Source organism: Drosophila willistoni (genome assembly GCF_018902025.1).
Source record: "Drosophila willistoni isolate 14030-0811.24 chromosome XR unlocalized genomic scaffold, UCI_dwil_1.1 Seg106, whole genome shotgun sequence".
Classification (NCBI taxonomy): Eukaryota; Metazoa; Arthropoda; class Insecta; order Diptera; family Drosophilidae; genus Drosophila; species Drosophila willistoni.
The window spans coordinates 3219037-3245048 of NW_025814055.1; the positions used below are offsets into that span (position 1 = coordinate 3219037).

The 26012-nt window shown below is 36.6% G+C and overlaps 1 protein-coding gene across 1 annotated transcript; it reads right to left on the bottom strand.

The window, feature by feature from the left end:
- Positions 1 to 17345: 17345 nt before the first annotated feature.
- On the bottom strand, positions 17346 to 18203 carry LOC111519573. Its single transcript, XM_023180977.2, has 2 exons — positions 17969 to 18203; positions 17346 to 17912 (listed from the first exon to the last, which is right to left on the bottom strand). The coding sequence occupies exons 1-2, from the start codon at positions 18033 to 18035 to the stop codon at positions 17527 to 17529; spliced, it is 453 nt and encodes a 150-aa protein (XP_023036745.1). The 5' UTR covers positions 18036 to 18203; the 3' UTR covers positions 17346 to 17526.
- Positions 18204 to 26012: the final 7809 nt, after the last annotated feature.

The window sequence follows — 26012 nt, forward strand, 5'->3', positions numbered from 1 at the left end:
ATAGCTAAGAAAATAACGAAGTTATTGAGAAAAGTCACTGTTCGGGACTTTGCCATTTGTATGGGAGCTATATGATATAGTGATCCGATCCGGCTGAATCCGAGATATACAACGCCTGCAGTATATACAAGCCTACATGCAAAATTTCAGCTCTGTAGCTCTTACGGTGTAGGAGGAGTTTGCGTTGATACAGGTGGACGGACGGACGGACATGGCTATTTGAACTCATCTCGTCGTGCTGATCAAGAATATATATACTTTATATGGTCGTAGATGCTTCCTTCTATGCGTTGCACACTTTTGACCAAAATTAATATACCCTTTTTGCAAGGGTATAAATATATACACTTCTTCCTACACGTTCATTATAAGCCAACTTTGATCATTGACATGTATTTCTATTCAGATTTTAAACAAACTCTCTATGTCGATTGATATTTAATTGGGAAATTTCTGATATTGGTAGAGAAAATTGTTGCTGTAGTTGTTTTTTTTAATTTTAGAGTTAAAAGTAGGCGTGGTAATAATTTCAAACAATGTTGATCTGAGAAACTTATATGTTGATGATCAGATTAGGAAACAGAACATGTACGGTTGGCATAAATAAAAAATTAATGTATTTTAATACGGTTCTCCTTCTTCTCGATAGCAAAACATCTCAAGTATTAAAGGCTATCGACATATGTACATAAATATGTATGTATGTATGTACATCCATACATTCGTAAATATGTATGTATTGGGATGGGAAGTCTCCCAGTCGAACAGCACATATGGATGTACTTACCAGAACGATTACCGTAAGTATCCTGCCACCGTTTTTCTTCGACTAACCTAACCTGGTGCAGTTTGTTGTTTTTTCTACTATTTTTTTGTTTTTGTACGTGGTGCTCGATTTCTAAACAGCATTGAGTGTCATTTGTACTCAGGTTACAGCAAAGTCGGTCAATAACTTTTGGCGACCTGTGGCAACGTAACACTTAAGTGAAGTGACCACAATAACAACACCAATTTTTGTTAACTCCTTTATGAACTGACTTCTTAGTTCATTTTTGCTTTTGCTTTGTTTTTGTAGTTTCTTTAGGCTCAGATGCCACGATATTTTATTTTGGTTGACCGGTTTAATGACTCAAACTTAATTTGTGGCCTTAAAAATAAAAAAAAATTAAAAAAACCAGAGGGCCGGGGCTAACTTCGACCGCGTCAAAGTTTGTATACCCTTGCTACTTTTTTGGTAACTCTTTCCTTACCTCTAGCCATAAATGTGGAAATAACGAAAATATCGATCAAAGTCACTGTTTTCCACCGATCGTTCCTATGGGAGCTATATGATATAGTAACCCGATATTTGTCAAATTCGGCACAGTCATTAACAGATATACTAAACTAACAAATTTTTAATTTGAAAGCAATCGCCTCAAAAGTAACCAAGTTATTGAAGAAAGTCACTGTTTTCGACCGATCATTCCTATGGGAGCTATATGATATAGTCACCCGATCTTGATCAAATTTGGCATAGTCGTTTGTATGTATAATAAACTCACCAATATTAAATTTCACGACAGTAGCTCAGAAAATAACGAAGTTATTGAGAAAAGTCACTGTTCGTGACTTTGCGGTTTGTATGTGAGCTATATGATATAGTTGTCCGATCCGGCTGAATCCGAGATATACAACCCCTGCAGTATATACAAGCCTACATGCAAAATTTCAGCTCTGTAGCTCTTACGGTCTTGGAGGAGTTTGCGTTGATCCAGACGGTCGGACAGACGGACAGACGGACGGACGGACATGGCTCTATGAACTCGTCTCGTCATGCTGATCAAGAATATATGTATATACTTTATATGGTCGGAAATGCTTCCTTCTATGCGTTGCACACTTCTGACCAAAATAAATATATTCTTTTTGCAAGGGTATAAAAACAAAGAGGTAAAGATAAAGGAAAGACGTAAAAACAACAACAACAACAACAATAAGAATGCAGACAACACCCATGCAAACGCTCAGCTTGGTAAACGGATCGAAATGGCAAAAACGAAGAGCCAAAGCAGAAAAGCGACACGTCTGGGGGCAATGTTTGGAACATCAGAGGAAGAGAGAGTGAGAACTGTGGGGAGTGGGCGGCAATCGCAGGCAACATCGGCACAAGCTGCAGGAAGAGCAGCTTTTAAATCTGTGTGAGTGTCGCTCAAAAAAAAAAAAATAAATAAATAAATAAAGGAGGGGAAAATAAAGTAATAAGAAAGAAAAAAAAAACAGCAAAAAAGAAGCAGACGAATCGAAAAGAACCGAAATACAAAACTGAATGATGCACAAGTAACTCATATTCAAGTGTCTGTGTGTATGAACACACATGCATATGTACATCCATACATGCGTAGATATGTATATACATACATACATACATATGTACATATATGGAAGTCAAGGCAGTAGGGAGGGGGATAAAACAATCAGTCAACTGCTTTGATTGATCACCTGTTAATATACCGCGTTTAGGGCCGCTAACTCACCTGTAGGACTGTGGAATTTTGATGAAAATGAGAAATAAAATTGTAATAAAATTGTCTTTTTCGATAACATTTTAGACCAGAGGCGTACCCATTACAATATACAATATTTGTACACAAAACACTTAACACATTAGTGTCGACAAACTCGTACTGTGGGAAATCCTCACAACTTTGCCTGGTTATTGCATGTTGGCTTAAAATGTTTAGGGAATGCTGGAATATATATTTTGTGATATACATTTGTCAATACATATTAACTTTCTTCTCTAATATTTTGAATTTAATTTACAATTCCTGTCTTTTTCTTACCACAGGTATTTTTATTCATATTAGAACAATACTTTTACACAAAATACATATGTCTTAAAACACAAGATAACTTACTCAAGACCCCTGCAAGTTCCTCTGCGTCTCTTTCCTTTCGTAAAAGCAGTAAATAACGCACTTAAAGAGCAAATAGGTTTTTTTGACCATACTTATTTCTTCGATCTTTCGTATGAGAGGTATATGATATATCCTTCCTTCATCTCGTTGACAAAAATAATATTAATGACTTTTGGCAAATTGGATTGATCCGGATGAATCCAAGATAAATGTACAACGCCTGCAGTACTTAGAAGCTTAAAATTAAACACCACCGTTTTATTTTCGTATTTAAAACCGATTTAAACCGATTATATTGATAAACAAGCAATATTTATGTGTTTCTCTTGATATGTTTTATGGATCTCTTGAATTCCACTACACAAAGTGTATGTATTTTAAAATCAAATAGATGCAATTAAAATACATAGTATGTATGTATTCGTATATGTTCGTACATATATTGTTTCGTTTCATCAGCATTGGAAAAAGTCATCGTAATAGAATTCGCTAATTCCACGTATGGAATTGTAGTCTGACCGATATTAAGGTTGATATAGTGATGACCCCACCCCAACTCAACCCAAAGATAGATTGGTTTGTCTACTCTCGCCTCTCCTCCTTAATCAAGAAAGCAAGCAAATCCAAAAGAATTAAAAATCAAAATTTGAAGATAAAAGTTTTTTTTAGGTACTTTTAAAGGATCACATGTACGCTACACATTGGAATTGAATCTCTTGAATGCTGTAGAAAACTGTGTGTTTATATATATTTTGCTTTGAGCATCCCCTTCTTCAATTGGATTCTGACTACGCTAATGGTAGCGGCAACAACAGCGACAAAGCCAATGCCAGGGCCAGTCGGGCCAATATACATAAACGACGATCGAAAGACGCAAAATATTCATTCTCTTGTCGTTTCGTTTCGTTCAAACAAAATAATAAAAAAAAGCACCGATCGCACGTACATACATACATGCATATATGTATATACATATACATAAATATGAACGTCCACAAATACACATACAAAGTCATACAGGAACGCTTATTGTATATGTATACATATGCAGCTTATGCTGCCGCCATTGCGTATGAAAGCCGGCTGCTCAGTCAACTGCGATCCGACTGGAAAGTATAAAAGCCAAAAATCACTTCGTACTCGAGTTTATTAATACCAAAACTGTTCAAGTGTAAAGATCGGGAACGGGGAGATGTAGATTGGAATTGGCACTGCTGGAGCTGCTGCTGTGGCAAAATTTAAATTATTGATTTTAACAAGCGCAACTGCAACAAAATGAATAAGAGTAAAATAAAAGCAATTCTAAGAAAAAAAAAAAAAAACAGAAAGGCCATTTAATACAAAGTGAAAGCAAACAAATTAAAAACAATTAAACAATCATCAAAAGCTAAAGAATCGTCCAAGCTTAACGGTGTACATATGTACATACATACATACATACATAGAAATAAAATGGGCTGGGTCGATCGCGAATAGGGGGACTGGGGAACAAAATAGGCGAACACGTCGCGTCGCGTGGTTCGCGCAAAAAAAGAAAATCGAAAGTGTTCTACTGACATGGATTACTTTTCGCTCCCACCTACAACAGCAACAGCTATTCATCGCGGAGCGGAAAGAAGAAAAGAGAAACTAGCATTAGGTTTGTCTATTTTCTTTGCTGTGTGCGTACGCGCGTGTGTGTGTGTAATGAGAGCGCCATCACAAATAAGAGAGCCAAGGAGAGCTTGCAAAATAGAAAGCTGTGATCGGCTATTTCGGCGACGGTGTACGTGCACTTGCCAGTTTTGTTTTTTATTTTAATATTTTTTAGCTGTGTGTGTGCGGTGTTTGGAGAGCAAAGCAACAAAAATTCTAATCGCATTCTCGTTGCTTGAACTTGAACTTTAAAATGCACTCACACAGACATAAAACAGACGCTCGCAGAGACATCGGCGCACTCGTTCGCTGCTAATCGCGCCTAATCTTTCGTCTTGTATGCTGAATTTCTTTATATTTTTTTTTTCTTTAACTTGTTTGCAATTAATTAGCTTTAAAAAATAATTTTTTTTATTTAAGTTTTGTTTGATGAAAATGCCATACGAAAAGTGAAAGCTGTGAGTGAAAGAAAAAAGAAATATATAAAAAGACGTGGCGTAAAAATAAATCATGAGTTGTACGCAAAACACGAAATGGCATACGACAGCAGCAACAAGTTAATAAATTGAAACGCTAAGCGCAAATAAAATCGAGCAAAAAAAAAAAAAGAGAAAAAAGTTAGAGCATTGCAAAGAAAGCGCAGCAACAAATTTTTTGCGCAGCTGTTAATTATTTTTGGGTTCCTTGTTTTTTTTTTTTTTTTTGTTTAAATGATGAATCCGTCCGTTGACGTTCTTATTTGTTTTTTGTGTGGGCGTGATTCCTTTTTTCCTTTATGTAATATTAATATATCCTTATAAATCTAGCCTCTACTAGGCTTTGTCTGTGCATTTGGATTCAGACATAGCCTATGAGAGGTTAGGTGTACCAAGGAGAAAATACAACAATCAATTACAGTTGCCATTTCTATCTACCTACATATAGTTAGTTACGAACGAACAAAAGAACCAGCTTTTTGTTTATTTGTTTTATTAATCAAATATTAATATTATTATTGTATATTACTTGAATAAAATCCCATTCGTTTCTCATACATATGCGCATGTACATATGTATGTATGTATGCATGTACATACACAATTTTATTTGTTGAGTTGGCTTATTTTGTTTGTTTACAATCAGTGCAGAGATACCAGGGAGGCTAACAATAACGTGGTCTTGTTCGGTAAGGCACCACTACGATCTTCAACCACTGGAATTACTGATGATTTGCCTACAAAAGACAATGTTCATTAGAACTCCAGTATATTCATATGTACATAGGTATGTACATACATATGTATATGTTTGGGCTGTTCGGTATTAAACGTAATTAATAAATATCAGAAGTCTCAAGGGTTTTCTTCCAATATGGATATTCATATGTATCATTCGATATGGTTGTATGTAAACATAGACAACATCAGAAAAAAATGCTCAAAGCAAAACAATTTTTTGAAAAATATTGGGTCAGAGTTTACATTTTGGTAAATTCAAGTACAACTAACTCACTTTACTAGACCGATCGCCTTTCAATTTTGTACACTATGCCTAAGCAATCAGAAGACTTGGTGTTTCTAACTTCGAATATAACAAATATGGAGTATGGAAGTCGGTTCTCTGACTTTGGTATCCCATGCTCTATTGTAAGTGAAACAACTGAACAAAAGTGCATGTTTTTACATACATGTACTATTTTTTGATACCTTATATATTATAATTTTGGTCAGATGTTTACAACTTAAAGAAGAAGACGTTTCCAATCCCCGTCTTTTTGGATCATCGCAACTTCTTCTACACCCTTAAAACAATAGCGATACAATTTTCAATACATTCTTTCACTTTCTTTCTAGATCGGGTACTATGTTACATATGTACATATCTACATAGCGCCAATAGTAACGATTGGCTATTATGATTCCTTTGTCGAAGGCTTAATGTAGCAAATAATATATTTGGCAAATCTTAGGCATAAACTGTAATTTAAATTCACATACAGCAGGCATATGTACATATACAGATTATGTCTATTTTTATTCAAATTTGGGGATATGATGTTCAACTGTAAAAACTATCACATTGGTAAATTTTATAAAGATACTCCAACTCATTCACCCATTTTTGGATATAGAGGAACGATCCGGATGATTGCATCTTTCATCTTGATCTCACCCAGGTTAAATATTTATAAAAACTTAAATACCAACTGTTATCCTATTAGCTTTAAAACTGGCTATATTTAAAAACGGACAGATAAACAGACGTACATGGCTTTATCGACTCAGCATGAGAAGCTAATAAAGAATTTGCATACTTTATGGGGTCAGAAACGGCTTCTTTTGTGTGATACACTTACCTTACATCTTACCAAATTTATAAAGGTAAGCAAAGGTATCTGAATCTATCGCCCGGTTATATTTAAATTTGAGACAATCCTGGCGTGGAGTTAACCTTGCCACCAGTAGGCGTTGGTCCTCTTACCGAGGAATTTTTGTATTTTTATTCCCATGCAAAAAGGGTTTATTAATTTTGGTCAGAAGTGTAGAAGGAAGCACCTCGGACCATAAAGGTACATATACATATATATTCTTGATAAGAGCGACAAGACGAGTTCATATAGCCAAGTCTGACTGTACGTCCGTCTGGATCGACGCGAATTCCTCCTAGACTTGCTTATATCGTGAAGGTTTGTATATCTCGATTTCAGCCGGATCGGACCTCTATAACATATAGCTTTCACAGAAATGATCGGTCGAGAACTCTGACTTTTATGAATAACTTCATTACTTTTGACGCGATTGCTTTTAAAATCAATATTTGTCAGTTTTAATTTGATCAAGATCTGGTGACTTTATCAAATAGATCCCATATTAACGATTAGCGGTAAACAGTGACTTTCATCTATATTTTCTAAACTATTGTCATAAAATTTAAAATTACCCCTAATGTGTGCCGTATATGATCAAAATCGGATAACTATATTATAAAGCTTATATGGCATATAAAGATGATGAAATCGCATGTTAAAAGAAAAAGAATTTAAATCAAAAACGCTAGAAGCGTAACCAAAAAACTTGCAGGAAAATACACACTTTAACGCAGTCGAATTAAAAAAAAAAAACTTGATTCCAATAACTCTTTCTGTTTTTAAATGATAAAAAAAGGTTTCAAAAACACAGGGTGCTAATTAAGAATATTCCCTTAAGGAAACTCATAAAACAAATAAATTTCTAGAATTGGAACCATCACACTTTAACCATTCATTTGAATTTGAGGAAATTCGTCCTACAGCCGTGATGTTTTTGTCGTAAACAATATGGCCGAAAGAGAAGTAAACTTATTCAGGAATAGAACAGAGTTGTAACTAACATCGAGGACGAAAAACAGGTACTGATTCTAGTTTTGGAAACTTGTGAAACAAATACTCTACTTAAAAAACGTGATCTAGTCAGTCATAATAATAAAAAATAAAAATAAAACCATTTATTAATTTATATTTTGTTTTCAAATATCTAACAAATAAATTTTCCATTTGTATTTAAAATGAGTAAGTCGTCTCGCCAACTTAGGTATACCATACACCAGTAAAGCAAATATTTAAAATTTATAATAACAAATGCATTTAAGTATTTTTAAAATATTCTGTTCACATGCTTCTTACAAGCATAGCTTACTATCTTGCTCACTCAATCATACGAGCACCCTAGCGCCCCCACCAGCCAATGGGTAACGGCCTTATAGAAAAACGTTTATATGCATAACTTAACTGGTTTTTGTCAAATTTGGTATTTTGCTAGATATTAGTATTAAATTTAAGTGTGCCAAATTTGATTGCATAAGGTAAAAAAATACGGGAGATAATCGAGTTTTTTCAAATTACCAGGCGAAAAGGGGCGTGGCAAAATCTTCATACATACAAAATGTGCGCATTAACTAAGCATATATACATACCAAATATTGTGTCTCTAGCTAATTAATTTAAACAAAAGTGATTTTCTCAAAGCCTATTCTAGCTAGAGACGCAAAATTTGGTATACTTGCTTAGTAAAGGCGCAGATTTTGTATGTGTCAAAATTTCGTCAATTTGAAAAAACTCGATTATCTCCCGTAATTTTCTTTTTTATGCAATCAAATTTCATCAAAATAGGACAAAAAAAGCCAAGATAAACGTTTTCCATAAGGCCGAAGATGGCCGTTGGCTGGTGGCTTGTGTGCTCATATGCTTGGGTCAGCGAGATACTGAGATATGCTTGTAAAAAGCATTTGAATAAAATGTTTTAAAAGTACGTAAATGCATTTGACATAATAAATTTGAAATATTCGTTTTACTGGTGTATGGTATACCTAAGTCTAACAATAAGTAAGACGTCTTACTTCATTTTTTTTTAAATCTGTAACATTTAGAGAATGTTTTGTGAATTTAATCGAAATAATATAGCGCTTCAACTGATGGGCCTTCAGTGAAGATGTTCGAGTGTAAAACACTTTAAGTCGATTTTCTGACGAACCGCATTTTCCAAGTCTGTGAACACTCTAGCGGGAAAACCACTTGACCGACTTAAATTTTTTTTTTTGCAAAAATTCTACACCTAAATTAACAGGTCGTGACGACCTCATAGAGCCTCAGCAGATACCCTGCAATGGATTGAAATATATTATAATAGGCGAAGGCAAGGTTTGTGTTGGTTTGTGAAAAGTGTAGAACTACAACGTTTGGTTGCTTAGATGAGAGTGAGCTCTATTTTATTCAACATAAGCTTAACTAGAGTTGCCACATGTACAGCTGACAGTCACAGCACAGAATTGCCATATCAACACTTCCCCTCAATTCATCGCTCACTTTCACATGCCTCATATCCCAACTTTCTCAGAACAGCATGCAACGTTGTGTTCCACACTCGGCCAGCTTGTTTTAGACCGTACAACGACTTTTTTAGCTTCAGCACACCGCCAGATTTGTCATCGTAAAACTCCGGTTGCTGCATATAGACCTCTTCTCCAAGATCTCCATTCAAGTATGCCGTCGATACATCAATTTGATGAACGTATAGTTCATATTCCGCTGCCATTGCAAGGATCATCCGTATTGTAGCGTAGCGCACCACCGGTGAATAAGTCTCTTTATAATCTATTCCATATTTCTGGCTGCACCCTTTCGCCATGAGCCTTGCCTTGTATCGTTCGATTTCTCCAGTTGCATTCTCTTTCAGAGTAAATATCCATTTGCATCCAATGGGCTTCACACCAGCTGGTAATTTAACTTGTTCCCATGTATTGTTTCGCAGTAAGGCTTCATATTCATCTTGCATTGCTGTCTTCCATTTCTCTGCTTGTTGACCCGTTAGTGCTTGTTGCACTGTTTCTGGTACTTCTACGTTAGTTGCCAACATTACATTCAGAACATTATATTGTTTGGTTGGTCGTCCTCGTAGACCCGTTCTGACTATTCTTGGTCTGCCTGGGCCCCTTTTTGGTTCCTCATAGACCTCTACATCATTATCTGCAGCCTCATCGCCTACACAATTTGTCAGATTACCATTACCTGTATCCTCAGAACTAATGTCTTATGTTGAATGACCTTCCACGACATTGTTGGGTTCATCTATTACTTCATCCAGTACCATTGTAACTTCAGAGTTTTATCTAATCCTTGTCTGACAGTTCTCAATGAAATATACATCTCTGCTTATTTTGACATCGCCAGTTTTCTTATCGTATAAACGATACGCTTTTGAAGATTCCGAATATCCGACCATGATATACTCTCTTCCCTTTTCCTGGAACTTTTTCCTTGGTCCCTTTTCTAGTGCAACTGCGACGCATCCAAATACTTTTAAGTGCTTAACCACAGGCTTGTGTCCAGTAAACACTTCAAACGGCGTTTTGCCTTCAACTGATTTTGTTGGCGATCTATTTCTTAGATATGCAGCACAAACTATTGCCTCTGCCCAGAAGCTTTCTTTTAAACCTGCACTTTTCAGCATTACTCTTGCCATCTCCACGAGTGTTCGGTTGCAGCGTTCTGCCACCCCATTTTGCTGTGGAGTGTAGGGGACTGTGAGCTGTCTCTTTATGCCATTGGACTTCAGATATTCATCTAACTCTTTATTGACATACTCCGTTCCATTATCACTCCTTATGGATTTCACTTTCCGGCCTGTCTGACGCTCCACCATGGTAACGTGCTCTTTAATTATTTTGGCCACCTCTGACTTATACTTCATGGGATAGACATGAATATATCGACTCAAATCATCGATCATTGTCATAAAATACATATTTGGCCCCACCATTGGATTCCTTGTTCATAGGCCCACATACGTCACTATGAATTAATTTCAGCAACTTCGTAGCTCTAGTTTGCGATTTTTCAAACGGCTTTTCATGACACTTGTTTTTCATGCAATCTATGCAGTCTAGATTTTCTCCAGTAATGCTTGATGTCAAACCTCGAACCAAACCTTTGTTCTGCAGCTCACGCAAACTTTGCACATTTAAATGACCATATCGCATATGCCATTTTTCGAGCTCATCTGAGGCTTTAGAAACACACAGTCTCTCTTGATTTTTAGTTTCACACAGAAACAATCCACAGACCTTTTTGGCCATTAATATATTGATGCCCTCATCGTCATTAACTCTGGCAGTTCCCGACTTGAACAGTGCGGTGCATCCATTTGAAACCGCTTTTCCCACCGATATAAAATTGCATTGCAAGCCTGTTACAAATAAAACGTCTCTGAGCGTTATTGTGTACCCAAGTTTGCTCTTTACAATCACTGTTCCTCTGCCTTGTGACGTCATAGAATAATTTCCTGCCAACTCAATAATTTCATTATTTTGTTCAAGTTGATTAAATAACTCACGGTGCGCACACATGTGTGATGTGGCGCCACTATCGATAACCCAATCATCGATATCCATCCGATTGTTAGTGGCAACGCCGGCAAATGATCTTTGCCCCTCTTTATTCTTCCAATATTCGCATCTTCCGCTGTTTTTCCCGCCTCTCACATTGGCGTTGTTTTCACTCTCTTCTTTCATCGCGCAATTTGCCGCGAAATGCCCTGGTTGGCCACATTTAAAGCATCGGCGCCTGTCTGCCCCTGACTTGTTGTCTCGTCGCTTACCCCTCTCACCAACGATAGAGCATGCTGCGAATGCCTGTACAACAGAGCCCGGCACTCATATCCCCCAGGGGAAAAACACGTTCGGCACCTCGTATGCGTGTAACCGAACGGCTGCCGTAGTCCTCTCACAGAGGATGAGGGTGGATTTAGTTGCCCTCAGCATTTCGACACAAGCAGATCTATGTCGCTTTGTTGAGAGAACACACATGAAAAAATTGATCGCTGCTTTGTTTTCTCTATCTTTTTCTTGCATAAGATTATTTGCTGCACTCGTTTTCTTGATTCGAGGCAGAATTTGATGAAGTTTAATTTTGCGCAGTGTAAAGCAACACACGCATACAAGCAAGTGCACACATACAACTAAACTTTTTTAGCGCTCTCTTTGTGCCGGGCCCTGCTGTACAACATCGTTTTGATTGTTCGTCTTTCGTCGTTCATTTTCTTCGGCTAGCTTGCATTTTATGGTACTGAAACTCGGCAACTCATCACGAGCTTCCAAGGCCACGACAAAGTTCTCATAAGACATGGGCAAACTCGCAAGCAACAAAATTACGGTAAACTCTTCTGGCAAACTTACATCGATCACATCGATGTGTTTTTGCACGCTGTCACCTTCAGCCATTCATTTGTTTAATAACTGCTGTTGGTCGATGGAACTTTTCTAGTTCTTTCCATATCTCGCTAGCTCTTTCGTACTTTTTTATGGAGTTCAATTGCGGCGCACTTATTGAAAAAAACAGCACCGCCATGGCCTTTTCGTTTTGACGTTTCCATGTTTCCAACGCTTCATCAGTTTTGGGTTTCACAAATTCTCCTGAAACCACTGACCACAAATCTTGATGTACCAACACGCTTCGTACAAGTACGCACCACGTGTCATAGTTGGCGTCGTCCAACTTTTCAATATTGTACATTCGAACTCATTTTTCTTGCAATGTCCGTTATGCCGAGAAAAATATACGAATCTTGACCACTCAATACTTTCACACTATTTTTTAATGAATACACTTAACACTGGGCCCATAACCTGTTGGTTTGTGAAAAGTGTAGAACTACAACGTTTAGTTGCTTAGATGAGAGTGAGCTCTATTTTATTCAACATAAGCTTAACTAGGGTTGCCACATGTACAGCTGACAGACACAGCACAGAATTGCCATATCAACAGTTTGACTTGAAGTGATTTATTGGGGCCGCAATAAATTGGCTAGTGGTCTTATGGCTAGTGTCCTTAACGGTACTGAAAGCTAAACATTATGCTTAAGTTCTAATTACTTATAATCTATCCCTAAAAGTATGTTTGCCTAATGTTATCCCTAAAAGTATACTACAATATATATAAAAAACCAGAGGGCCGGGGCTAACTTCGACCGCGTCAAAGTTTGTATACCCTTGCTACTTTTTTGGTAACTCTTTCCTTACCTCTAGCCATAAATGTGGAAAGAACGAAAATATCGATCAAAGTCACTGTTTTCCACCGATCGTTCCTATGGGAGCTATATGATATAGTAACCCGATATTTGTCAAATTCGGCACAGTCATTAACAGATATACTAAACTAACAAATTTTTAATTTGAAAGCAATCGCCTCAAAAGTAACCAAGTTATTGAAGAAAGTCACTGTTTTCGACCGATCGTTCCTATGGGAGCTATATGATATAGTCACCCGATCTTGATCAAATTTGGCATAGTCGTTTATATGTATAATAAACTCACTCACGACAGTAGCTCAGAAAATAACGAAGTTATTGAGAAAAGTCACTGTTCGTGACTTTGCGGTTTGTATGTGAGCTATATGATATAGTTGTCCGATCAGGCTGAATCCGAGATATACAACCCCTGCAGTATATACAAGCCTACATGCAAAATTTCAGCTCTGTAGCTCTTACGGTCTAGGAGGAGTTTGCGTTGATCCAGACGGACGGACAGACGGACGGACGGACGGACGGACATGGCTATATGAACTCGTCTCGTCATGCTGATCAAGAATATATATACTTTATATGGTCGGAAATGCTTCCTTCTATGCGTTGCACACTTCTGACCAAAATTTATATACCCTTTTTGCAAGGGTATAAAAACAAAAAAATACTGGAACAGTCTTTTCGGGGCTATTTGCATAACGAACGATTTCAGCGTAACTAAAGATAATTTAAAAGTACAAAAAATTAAGCATCATTCTTGAATGGTATTTTAAGAATATTTTTGTTTGATATACAATCTTTCATACGTTGCACTATGGTCTGGATGTCGATTTTTTTGGCATAAAGTCCAAATTTTCATGAAAAGATTCGGTGGTTTTGGTAATTAATTATGAAAGTAGATACCCTGAGCACAAAATATCCATAAAAAAAATTTTTTTAATGGCATCCCTGGGTTCGTACCAGGGTCTCAAAGTCAGACATGTGCTTTGTGCGTAATCGACATTTGGAAAGTGAAAAAAAACCTAAAGTTTAAAGTGCCACCATTTGTGGAATTTTGCACATAAAAATAATTTAAAATATGGAAAATATACATCAAGGTATGTAGTTTTTAATGTATATATTTATTTTATATGTAGTCTTAGGATTTAAGTGTTGTGTAATGTCCAATAAATGTGTATTTTTTTAGAAAATTGTTTTGCGTTCTCCGTGTTTTGTGGAATAGAACTAACAAGCTGACACCTGCTGACAAAAAGTAATGACACAAGTTGGTACCTATATATGTCGTCTTTGATCGCAAACTAATGCCTTCGCCCCGTTTTTCCCCCTTTTCCATTAATTTGATAATATTCAGGCAAGTTCGAATTTTGTCATAAAGAACTCATCGATATATATCGAATATATATATATACCAAATATATTTGGTGCAGCAACAATAACCATCTGGAATACGAAAAAAATTTTAAACTATCTATTTTGTGCATGTATATAATTATTAATTGGTCAAAACAGTTTCGAATATTTAAAAATGCAGCCTGAAAGTATGCAATCGGGTCAAATTTTATAGTTTTCGACAAATCGCGGTAAAGCCATGGTGCAATTCCAAAAAAAAGATTGAAATTTTCTTTTAGTATTTCCAGCATGCTTGCAAAATTTCAACTCTCTAGCATTCAAACTGTAGTTTATGCCAAAAAAATCGACATCCAGACCATAGTGCGTTGCTTAAAATAAACACATAAATTTGTTCGAATAGATAGTTTTTCCATGATTCACTCGGCTATTGATTCTGATCAGAAAAATACATATGTTATAGGATCGGAAAAGCTTCCATCTGCATTTTCCATACATTTTGGCGGCTTAAATATGCCATTTCACCCAATGGGTGCATGGTGTAAAACTTTCTTAAATTTAAACGAGGTACCCCACAAAAATTATGTTGCCGGTACTTAGGCGCTCTCTAACATCAGACCAGCAACAGGGCACGCAAATGATGATGCTCGAAAGCTGCGGAGCTTTTTATTGGTTCGCTGGGCCCACGATGAATGTCGCCTAAACTGTAATTAAAACTGAAGGTAGAATTAGGAATACTTCCTCTGGAATTCATTACGCTATAACAACATTTAGAGGGACAGATACTGAATTTACTGGCTTACAATTTTGTTAAACTTAATATTAATAATCCAGTTATTTATGTATGTACAGTGGTGGTCAGCGGGTTAGCCCCTTTTTTTTTGTTTGATTTTAAATTTGATTTTCTCGGCTCCTAAGAAAGTTAATGAAGAAATTTTTTCAGTAATTTGTTGGTTATTGTATTTAGATGATGACACGTAATTATTGTCATGCCAGCTTTCGGCGTTTTTTTTTGCAGGTGCGTTTGAAAAAAAATAGGCCCCCAAATGCTGGCCATTAGTTTAGCCCGGTCTTTCCAAAATCTTTAATATTATAGTTAGACATGTGTATTCTTTGAAGAAGTTGTAGATCTAGGTAATCTAAGATAAACTGCATACCAAAAATTTTCATTTTAGCCCCAGTATTTGTTTTGGGGCCCATCGAAATTTCGGGATTTTGTATGTAATTCTTGAGGTCTCTTTGTTTGATGACGTTTTACGATACCAATTTAAACTAAAGTAATATTTTCTTATTCTAAGTATTAAACTGAATTGAATTTCCCGTCAAATGATACATGTTTCATAAAAATCCGACAAAAATTAGATTGATTTCATCGCCCATACTTTAAAAAATAACCAGGTAAAATAAATTTAAAAAATTTCCCATACATGCGTGCAAAAAAAGAGATGGAGGATGTGTTGGAAATTTTGCTTATACATGTCTAACTATAATAATTTAACTAACTTATACACATGTCTAACTATAATATTAAAGATTTTGGAAAGAACGGGCTAAACTAATGGCCAGCATTTGGGGGCCTATTTTTTTTCAAACGCACCTGCAAAAAAAAACGCCGAAAGCTGGCATGACAATAATTACGTGTCATAATTTAAATACAATAACCAACAAATTACTGAAAAAATTTCTTCATTAACTTTCTTAGGAGCCGAGAAAATCAAATTTAAAATCAAACAAAAAAAAAGGGGCTAACCCGCTGACCACCACTGTATGTATTTACCGAGCCGAATGAAAAATAAACCAGAGGGCCAGGCGGCTAACTTTCTATACCCTTGCGAAAGGCAAAGTCTCGAACAGTGACTTTTCTCATTAACTTCGTTATTTTCTGAGCTATTGTCGTGAAATTAAATTTTTTTGATGTACTTTTGTATTTTAGCAAGGAATCGATTCACAAATGATCTGAACAAAGCTTTCAACTTAGTGAATTTTTACTCTTATTTACATAAATCGTTATACAAATCAGTCAGCAACTTAGCGTATTATTGTAAGATATTGCCTTCTCTTTAGCCTGTGGATGGTCCTTTGGCTCGCAAGGGGTCTAGCCAGCCGGTTTTCACGTGTCTGCAGCCTGTCATTGTACCTGCTGGTGTGAAAAATTATGGGCTGTTCGCAAACATTAGACTTTTAAAACGTTTTTCCACTTTGACTCTATAGGTAGGGAAAGAGTAACAAAAAACTTGCAAGGGTATACAACCTTTGACGCGGTCAAAGCTAGCCCCGGCCCTCGGAGAGGTTTTATCTAAAAAGTCCAATGTTCGCGAAAGAACAGCCTTGAAGCTTAGGTTGAAGCAATCCGGCGCATGTAGCATTGTGTTTTATCGTTGGTTTATGACAGCTTTGCATATAATTTTGTTATTCGATTTTAATCAAATTTGACAGTCATTAATATGTATATTAAATTGAAATATTTAAAATTTTTGATAATCGTGTCAAAAGAAAAAAAAAGTAATTCGTCATTTTCCATTTGTATGGGAGATATACATATGTTATAGTGGTCCGATCTGACCGAATCCGAGACATAAAACCTGTGCAGAATATACAAGCCTTCTACTGCCGGGGCAGTGAAAAAAATCTGCGCGGGTACCAAACCAATATACATACATACATAAAAAATTGAATGTTTCTAGCTGTTTTGTTTTTAAGAAAATTAGTTTTATGTAAATTCTGGGGGCCTAAGGGGCGGGGCCAAAATTGAAATATACCCTATATACATACATACATATGTACATATTTACATACTACATTAGTCTACATACCGGACTAGGTGGCTCTAGCTCGTATAGTTATAGAGATCTAAGTGTTCATACAGACGGACATGGCTAGATAGACTGAGCTGTTGATGCTGATCTAAAAATGGGTCGGAAAAGCTTCCTTCTGCCTGTTACATCATTTTGGAGACTTTAATATACAATTTCACGCTAGGGGTGCATGGTATAAAAAAAATTACAAAGTTTCAAAATTCAGGACTCATTTATATACACAAATTGCCCCGGTGAGCCGCATCCGTATTGCAGACAGCGCTGGATGTTATGACATCTGTCTGACAACTTGTGTGCTCACACTGTTTGTTTTGAATTACTGTCATTCACGTGAGTTTCCAGAGTACATGTCGATGTCGCAACAGAATAGTGTAGTGGAAACGGCGATGAAGTTTGCAATTTTTTTGACCATTCCATTTGTGTGGCAATACTGGCCACGTTTAGAAAAGGCCCTGTCTCTGTCTCTGGTACTTCATCTTGAAAACTCTCTGCGTATTCTTGTCCACTTTGAGCTCCCTGAGTAAAAACTTCATCTGCAGATGCTAAAAGCTGATCTGGGAATATTGAAGGCAAGAGATTACCCTCTGCTGTCAACCGGCTGCAGCTTAACATTCTTATATACTCCACACGTTTAGTATCCTGCTGGGTTATCACAAATACTTCGTTTCCTACCATATGAGTGACTAGGAACAAATTACAATGATTAGCTAAGGACTACATAGTTGCCCAAATTGCTAACCTTGAACCACTGGTGTACTCTCCTCAGTCACTTGTATTAACTTCTTTTGTGTCGGTTGGAAATCCATTTAAAGAACCAATAGCCGCAAATTCTTAAGTTCTGAATATTCTAATTTTTAATAATTATTATTTAAAACTGAAATTTTGCTCTGTAAAGGATTGTTGCTTAAAACCCAAAATTAGAAATATAAATAATAGAAAGCAGTCGAAAATTTAAAGTTAGGAAGATCGTTTGAATTTAGTACTTACTGAAATAGCAGTGCCTACATAAATTACCAGTATTGGCAATATTGTTCAAAATCGTATAACTATATTATGTAGCATATAAACCAGTGTTTGCATTTGCTGCTACATAGCAGCAATTTCAATAAAAATATTGCTCTGCTCCTGCTACTGCTCTGATTTCGAAGGGCTACGTTGCATAGCAGAGAGCACAAACGGAAAACGATTGTCTGGAGTGATGCCACTGTAGCTTATAAAATAACAAAGTTATTGAGAAAAGTCACTGATATAGCAAAGTTATTGAGAAAAGTCACTGATATCCAATCTGACTGAATCCAAAATATACAAATCCTGCAGTATATAGAAGCCCACATGCTCTGTTGCTCTTAGGAGGAAATCGCGTCGATTCTGACGGACAAACGGGCATGGCTAAATAAATTCATCTCGTCGTGCTGATCAATAATACAGATACTTTATATGGTCGCATATCCGACCTTCTATGCGTTGCACACTTCTGACCAAAATTCAAAAACTTGCAAGGGTATACAAATTTTGTTTTGCATTAATACAGTTTCGTTAAGCGATTAATTTAGTTTTAAAAGTTCAAAAAAAGACTCAATCATTTATTATGCTTGTTTTATATGTGGTTGGTAAGAATAAGCGACGTTCGATCTTCGCAACTTTATGCCAAAAAATGGGAATTCCATCCACAATGTTTTAGTGGCCCTTTTTGAATTTTAAAATTTATTTTTTTGCAATTGTCAAGGCTGGTAGGCAGGTAGGCGAATTTCAATCTCCTTAACATTTCCTGCACAAATTTTTTTTATTTAACAAAAATTGGAATTATTGTAGCTGAGATCGTGTTAAGCCATTCTAAGCTAATTGATGTTTGAATCAACAACAAGGAGAAGGAAGAAAGGACGATTGCACAGCATGTTTATATTACACTAATTATCTCCAAAACGAAGGAGTTAATGATTCCATTTCACAAAAAGTAAAAGCATTCATTAATTACATATATTAAAAAGCATTGGCCAAGTTGCATTAGAAATTTGATCAGATTTCAAATTAAGCATGAGAAATGGGTCTCATTACAAAATATTTTATAGATATTAAAAAAATAAGTCTTACTTCTCGAATAATTCAAATACATGGTGAGGTTTTAGACGCATTTCCTAAAGTGGTGAACTGCAAGCTTATCTGATCATATTTATCGGAACCAATTCCAGTCAGTGCAAATACAATATTTTAGATTCCTAACTCTGGACATATTCTTTTTTTTTTTTTAATTCGTCGTAAGAATCGCATATAGAGTTGATTTCAAAGTGTGAAATGTCGACGTAAGTTTAAAAACCTCAATGCTGGACTCGAAAGATATATATTTAGAAGAATGTGCTTGAGTAAATGAGTCATCATGTGGATCAGCCAAAGCCAAATGGTTATGGAAATTGCAATGAGGCAAACTCTGCCAGAAGAGCAATTAAAAATATTAAATAATATTTATTTATTTCTAATGTGAATGGGCAGTGATTGTAAATTATAGACAATCTTCTCACTAGCTATAGCCTTAAGCTAGAAAAATAATATTAATATATATTAAAATACATATTTTATATTTTTATACCATACACCTATAGGGTAAAATGGTATATTAAAGTCGCCAAAATGTATGTAACAGGCAGAAGGAAGCATCTCCGACCCCACAAAGTATATATATTCTTGATCAGGAGCAACAGCCGAGTCGATCTAGCCATGTCCGTCTGTCCGTCCGTCCGTCCGTATGAACACCTAGATCTCGGAGACTGTAAGAGCCAGAGCCACCAAATTTGGTATGCAGTCTCGTGTAGTATGTACAGTTATCGAGTTTGTTTCAAATTTTTCACACGCCCCCTTCCGCCCCCGGAATTTACAAAAAACAGATTTTCTTAAAAACTATGACAGCTACCGACATTAAATTTGGTATGTAAGCTAGCCTAATAGACTCGCAGATATTGACTATTTAAAAATTTTGCCACACCCATTTCCGCTCCGAAAATTAAACAAAACTGATTTTCTCAAAAACTAACAAAGCTAAAGTCACCAAATTTAGTATGTATATTGGCTTAGTATGCGCGCAGAATACATATATTTTAATATGTTGCCACGCCCACTTCCGCCTCCATAATTTAGAAAAAACCGATTGGCTCTTGCAATTTTTTGACCATCGCGATCAAATTTGGCAGACTAATAAATCTTATCTATTTCTATCAAACTAAATTGACTAATTTGATTGAAATCGGACTAGAAACATACAAAATCTACGTATGAACGTATTTTGCTACGCGATTGTAGAGTGAGCGAGATAGCAAATGGTATGAGGCATGATAAAACAATTTAGTAGACATACATTTGGTTTTCGAAATTTTAAATATTTGTTTCACCTGGTGTATGGTATACCCAAGTCGGCGAGACGACTTACTTATTTCATTTCTGCTTAGTCTCATCATTTACTCGAAAGCAAAAGCAAGGCAAGTAAAAAGTAACATAAATATTAATTTCCGATCCGTCCGCTGGCAGGTAAATTTGACGGCCTAATCAATACGCCCACCATCCGCATCAGTATTATCTGAGCCTTTGGTTAATTAAATTTAAGCAAAAACCTCTCAAATGCTAAAACAACTTATGCAGCCAACCGGCTGAGGCAGCAACGTTTAAAATCCATTGCAGTAACAAATTGACCCACTTTCAAATCTGCAACCTGACCCAACTAGTACTACAAAACCAAAACAAACTGGACTGTAAAATCGACAACAAGCGCCAAACAACAACAGTAACAACAAATACAACACAACATCATCACTTTTAATGCAACAGTTTAGTGTCAGCAGGTAAACCGAATGATTTAAGAAACGAACGCGATGCAAGGCGAATCTAAAGGCCTGTCTGCACGTGAGTGTGTGTTTCCCAATGTCAGTGTATGTGTGCGAGCACAACAAAAAAGTCCTCTCTCTCTCTCACACTGCCCCCAGCTTGTAACATAGCTGGCGTGCAATAGCTAAGAGGGCGGCAGCGGCAACAGCCAAACCAATCACTTCAAATGTATCTCAACTTCAACTTTAAAAAGCAATTGTTTACTCTTTCAGATTGGTTGGCTTAAGCTAGCCTAGTCTAGTCGCAACCCGTTTGGTCAAATATATTATCAAGTTGAGAAACTAACTAAATAACCTACATTCAGGACTAGTTAGCTACTTGGATAATCTTTACTTCATAGTCAGCGGAATTTCAAACATCTTAATCAAAAGTGATTCCTCACACAACGCATGTCATGATGCTCTAATAAAATTTATTACACATCACGGGAATATAAATACATATTGTCAATTTACTATAAGAGTTTTAAGTAGTGTCGTCAGCATCGGCCGTTTATCCACAGCTTCAGTTTGAAAAACAATTTTGCTTATTGTCGGTTGGAGTTCGAAATGTTGAAAAATAACGAAAACGAAAAAAAACAGTGTATTCGGTTATAAGGACGCTCAAGAAGCGGAAGACGCTCTAACCGAAAGGGGCAAAAAACAAAATTTTTTTTTGTTTATATTTCTGATGTCATGTTCGTAAAAAGTTTTAAAAAAATTTTAATTAGGCTCTTTCTCCTTCGCTCCCAGCAGCACTGCTAAGGTGACTTCTGCGACCAAGCCCGGATTGGCCCACACATTTATACATAAATTCTAAATTAGTTTAGCATATTTACATTGCCTGTGACGTAACACTGAGCCACACAGGGTAATGGCCTACAATAGATAGATTCGCTTTGGTTAAGATTATTCTGTTATTGGAGTTCTCAACTCCAAAAAAGCAGTTCTCTCACTGCTCAATGAGGCCCCCCAATGCAATCCATAAACAATAAACTAGATGGATCGGTGTGGCCCATTTAGCATGGTTTATCGTATGTTCATATCTGTCACGACTATTATCATCAATTTAACAATGAATTCAACAAGAAGGGCAACAGTACGGAAGAATCTTTTGGCAGGGATCAGGGAATCTCAAATAAGTTTAAATTTTACTTTGTTGGAAGAAACGAGTTAAATTAGGCCTAAATGGTGAGTACACACCAACAAATCGGACTGTGGCAGAATATATATAGCAAGTTAGTAAATTCAAATTCCTGACTTTTGGAACTGAACAATATCAGCACAATCATGCCTATATCTTGTATATTTTGTAGGAAAAACTAAAGCATCGGCAATATCAGATTTCAACCATGTTATAGTAAAATCAAGGAAATGAAAGACGCCATCTGCAGGCTTTTACAAAAGGTCTAGAAAGCTTAGACTTTAGTCCCTTTACTTTTTTTTAAGCCAGGGTTAGTGACAAAATTAGTTTTGTGCCAAGCCAACAGATGCTCATGAGCCGGAAGTAACGTTGTTAGAACCAACAGAGTGTGAGACAAAAAGCAGTTGAAACGGAGGTTGACTTTTACTTTTATACCATACACCCTTAGGGTGAAATGGTATATTAAAGTCGCCAAAATGTATGTAACAGGCAGAAGGAAGCATTTCCGACCCCATAAAGTATATATATTCTTAATCAGGAGCAACAACCGAGTCGATCTAGCCATGTCCGTCTGTCCGTCCGTTCGTCCGTCCGTATAAACACCTAGATCTCGGTGTTGACTCGACCCACGCGCCGTGGACCCCTTGGCTTATAATAACTCCTGACCCCCTCCAAACGCCCCTTGTACCAATTTCATCCAAATTGTTGAGGGGTTGATGAGTAGAGAGTGATAGAGAGTTTTATTTCCTAAGAAATATTACAAATTAAATCAACTTAAAACTAATAGCGAATTTTACTCACGCTTTTCTCTCCACGGCTCGATACCAAGTGACCGCTTTTTTGCACTAGCCCTTCTAGTGTCTTTCAACACTGTGTCTTACAACACTAACAATCATATGTTCTTATAGCTAAATTATGTATAGTCTAACACTATCAAATTACATTACATTTCAATTTGAATTTAAATTCTAACCGCTATTGGCATTTCTTCACAACACTCGGAGACTGTAAAAGCTAGAGCGACCAAATTTGGTAAGTAGTCTCGTGTAGTATGTACAGTTATCGAGTTTGTTTCAAATTTTTGCCAAGTCCCCACCGTCCCCGCAAATTAAATAAAACCGTTTTCTTAAACACTATACTAACTAGAGACACAAAACTAACACTAACCGATTATCTCCCGTAATTTTGTACCTTGTGCAATGAAACTTGGCACACTTAAATTTGATAAATGAGTAATATTCAGAAAAACACCAAATTTGATCAAATCCGGACAAAACCAGAGGGCCGGGGCTTCGACCGCGTCAAAGTTTGTATACCCTTGCTACTTTTTTGGTAACTCTTTCCTTACCTATAGCCATCAAAGTAGAAAAACGTTTTTTCTAAAAAGGCTAATGTTTACGAAAGAACAGCACACAATCTTAGCATAGAAAATAACGAAGATATTGATCAAAGTCACTGTTTTCCACCGATCGTTCCTATTGGAGCTATATGATATAGTTACCCGATCCTTATCAAATTTGGCATAGTTATTAACAGATATATTAAACTAACAAATGTTTAATTTGAAAGCAATCGCGTTAAAAGTAACGAAGTTATTGACAAAAGTCACTGTTTTCGACCGATCGTTCCCATGGGATCCCATGGGATCTATATGATATAGTCACCCGATCTTAATCAAATTTGGCAGTCGTTTATATGTGTAATAAACTTACCAATATTAAGTTTCGCGACAATAGCCCAGAAAATAAAGATGTTATTGAGAAAAGTCACTGTTCGGGACTTTGGCGATTGTATGGGAGCTATGTGATATAGTGGTCCGATCCGGCTGAATCCGAGATATACAACCCCTGCAGTATATACAAGCCTACATGCAAAATTTAAACTCTGTAGCTCTAACGGTCTAGGAGGAGTTTGCGTTGATCCAGACGGACGGACAGACGGACGGACGGACGCACATGGCTATATGAACTCGTCTCGTCATGCTGATCAAGAATATATATACTTTATATGGTCGGAAATGATTCCTTTTATGCGTTGCACACTTCTGACCAAAATTAATGTACCCTTATTGCAAGGGTATAAAAATAGCGAAGTTATGCATATAAACGTTTTTCCATAAGGCCGGAGTTGGCCGTTGGCGCCGCTAGTATGCACATGCTTGGGTGAGCGAGATAGTGAGATATGCTTGTAAAAAGCATGTGCACAGAATTTTTTTAAAATACGTAAATTTGTTATTATAAATTTAAAATATTTGTTTTAATAGTGTATGGTACACCTAAGTCGGCGAGACGACTTACTTACTTCATTCTTATTTTACAGAAGGAAATGTTGCTTGAACCTTGTCTTGAATTTAGGCTATGACATATTGAGAAGTACATAGTATATGGACGAAGCCTCGAAACAAAGATTTGCCTTTTAAGGTGAAGCTATAGTAAGGAATCTAGACGTGGCAGCCGCAATAGCAACAGCGGCGGATGCAGCAGCGATTGAAGCATTAAAGGTAACACTCAACTAGTTCTTCTCGTAACTACTTAATTGTCAATATTCTTGGGAGTGGATAAAAGATATTGTATATATTGAAACCTTTCGCTTTCTGTCAATATGTTTCTGTTTAAAAGGATATATGCTTCATAACACTTTTGACAAATTTCATTTAATTTTCGGCCTCCAATGTTAGGCTGGTGAAACCAGGGGCATGGAGCATGACATGTCATCGTAGATTAATAGATATATTAAACTGCCATGTATTAATTTGTATGACAATCATGTCAAAAGTAACGAAGTTATTGATAAAAGTCAATGTTTTCGACGGATTGTTTCTGTGCCAGCTATTTAATTTAGTCACCCGATTTTCGATCAAATTTACAAAGTTATTGATTGGAATACAAGACTGGGAAATATAATTTTATTTATATGAAATCATCTCAATCAAGAATATACATATTTTATTTAGTCGGAGATCCTTTCTTCTTTGAATTGTGTGCTTCTGACCAAAATGCATATACCCTTTTTGCAAGGGTTTAAAAAGGTCAAAAATATTTTCTTCTACAAATACTCTACAAGTATTTTAACGAATTAAATATGTTATTTCACCTCATGGGTGCATGATTTTTGACGTCGCTTGTATAACTTCATATTCAAACATCACTTAATAAAAATATTTATTTAGTTCCTTATAAAGGAATTTTGAATAAACAGAAAATGTTAATGTATTTTGAAATCGCAAATTAAATCAGTTTAGAGCAATTTAGATACCGTATCTATATATTTCATTTGTATATTCATTGCCAGCTGCGCCAAGCAATTCACAATCTCTCAAGTTGATGTACCCAACACTGGCCACTTGGTCAGTACCAGTTCCACAGTCAGGCGGTTTAGTTGAATTTCATGCTCTAGATCAAGGATGGCCACGTAGTGGCTCTTTTGGCTCCCGTGGCTCTTTACCGGCAGAGGCTGGGCAGAGAAAAAGGTCACTTTTGCGAGTCGACGCACACAAAAATTTGTGTGCCTCGAGTTTTATGACGGGTCATAAAACGACCTTTTTTGGGTCGAGCGAGCGATCGTCGTCGAACTTGTGGGCAGAGGGACGGACAAGTCCCGAATTTTACGGGGAGGGGGAAAAAGGTCGCGATCTCGAGCTCGCAACTTGTGGGCAGAGGGAGTGAGGGACAAGTAAAAATAAGGGTTGTTTTCGATGAGTGCTCGAGATCGCGTTCCTTTTTCCCCCTCCCCGTAAAATTCGGGACTTGTCCGTCCCTCTGCCCACAAGTTCGACGACGATCGCTGGCTCG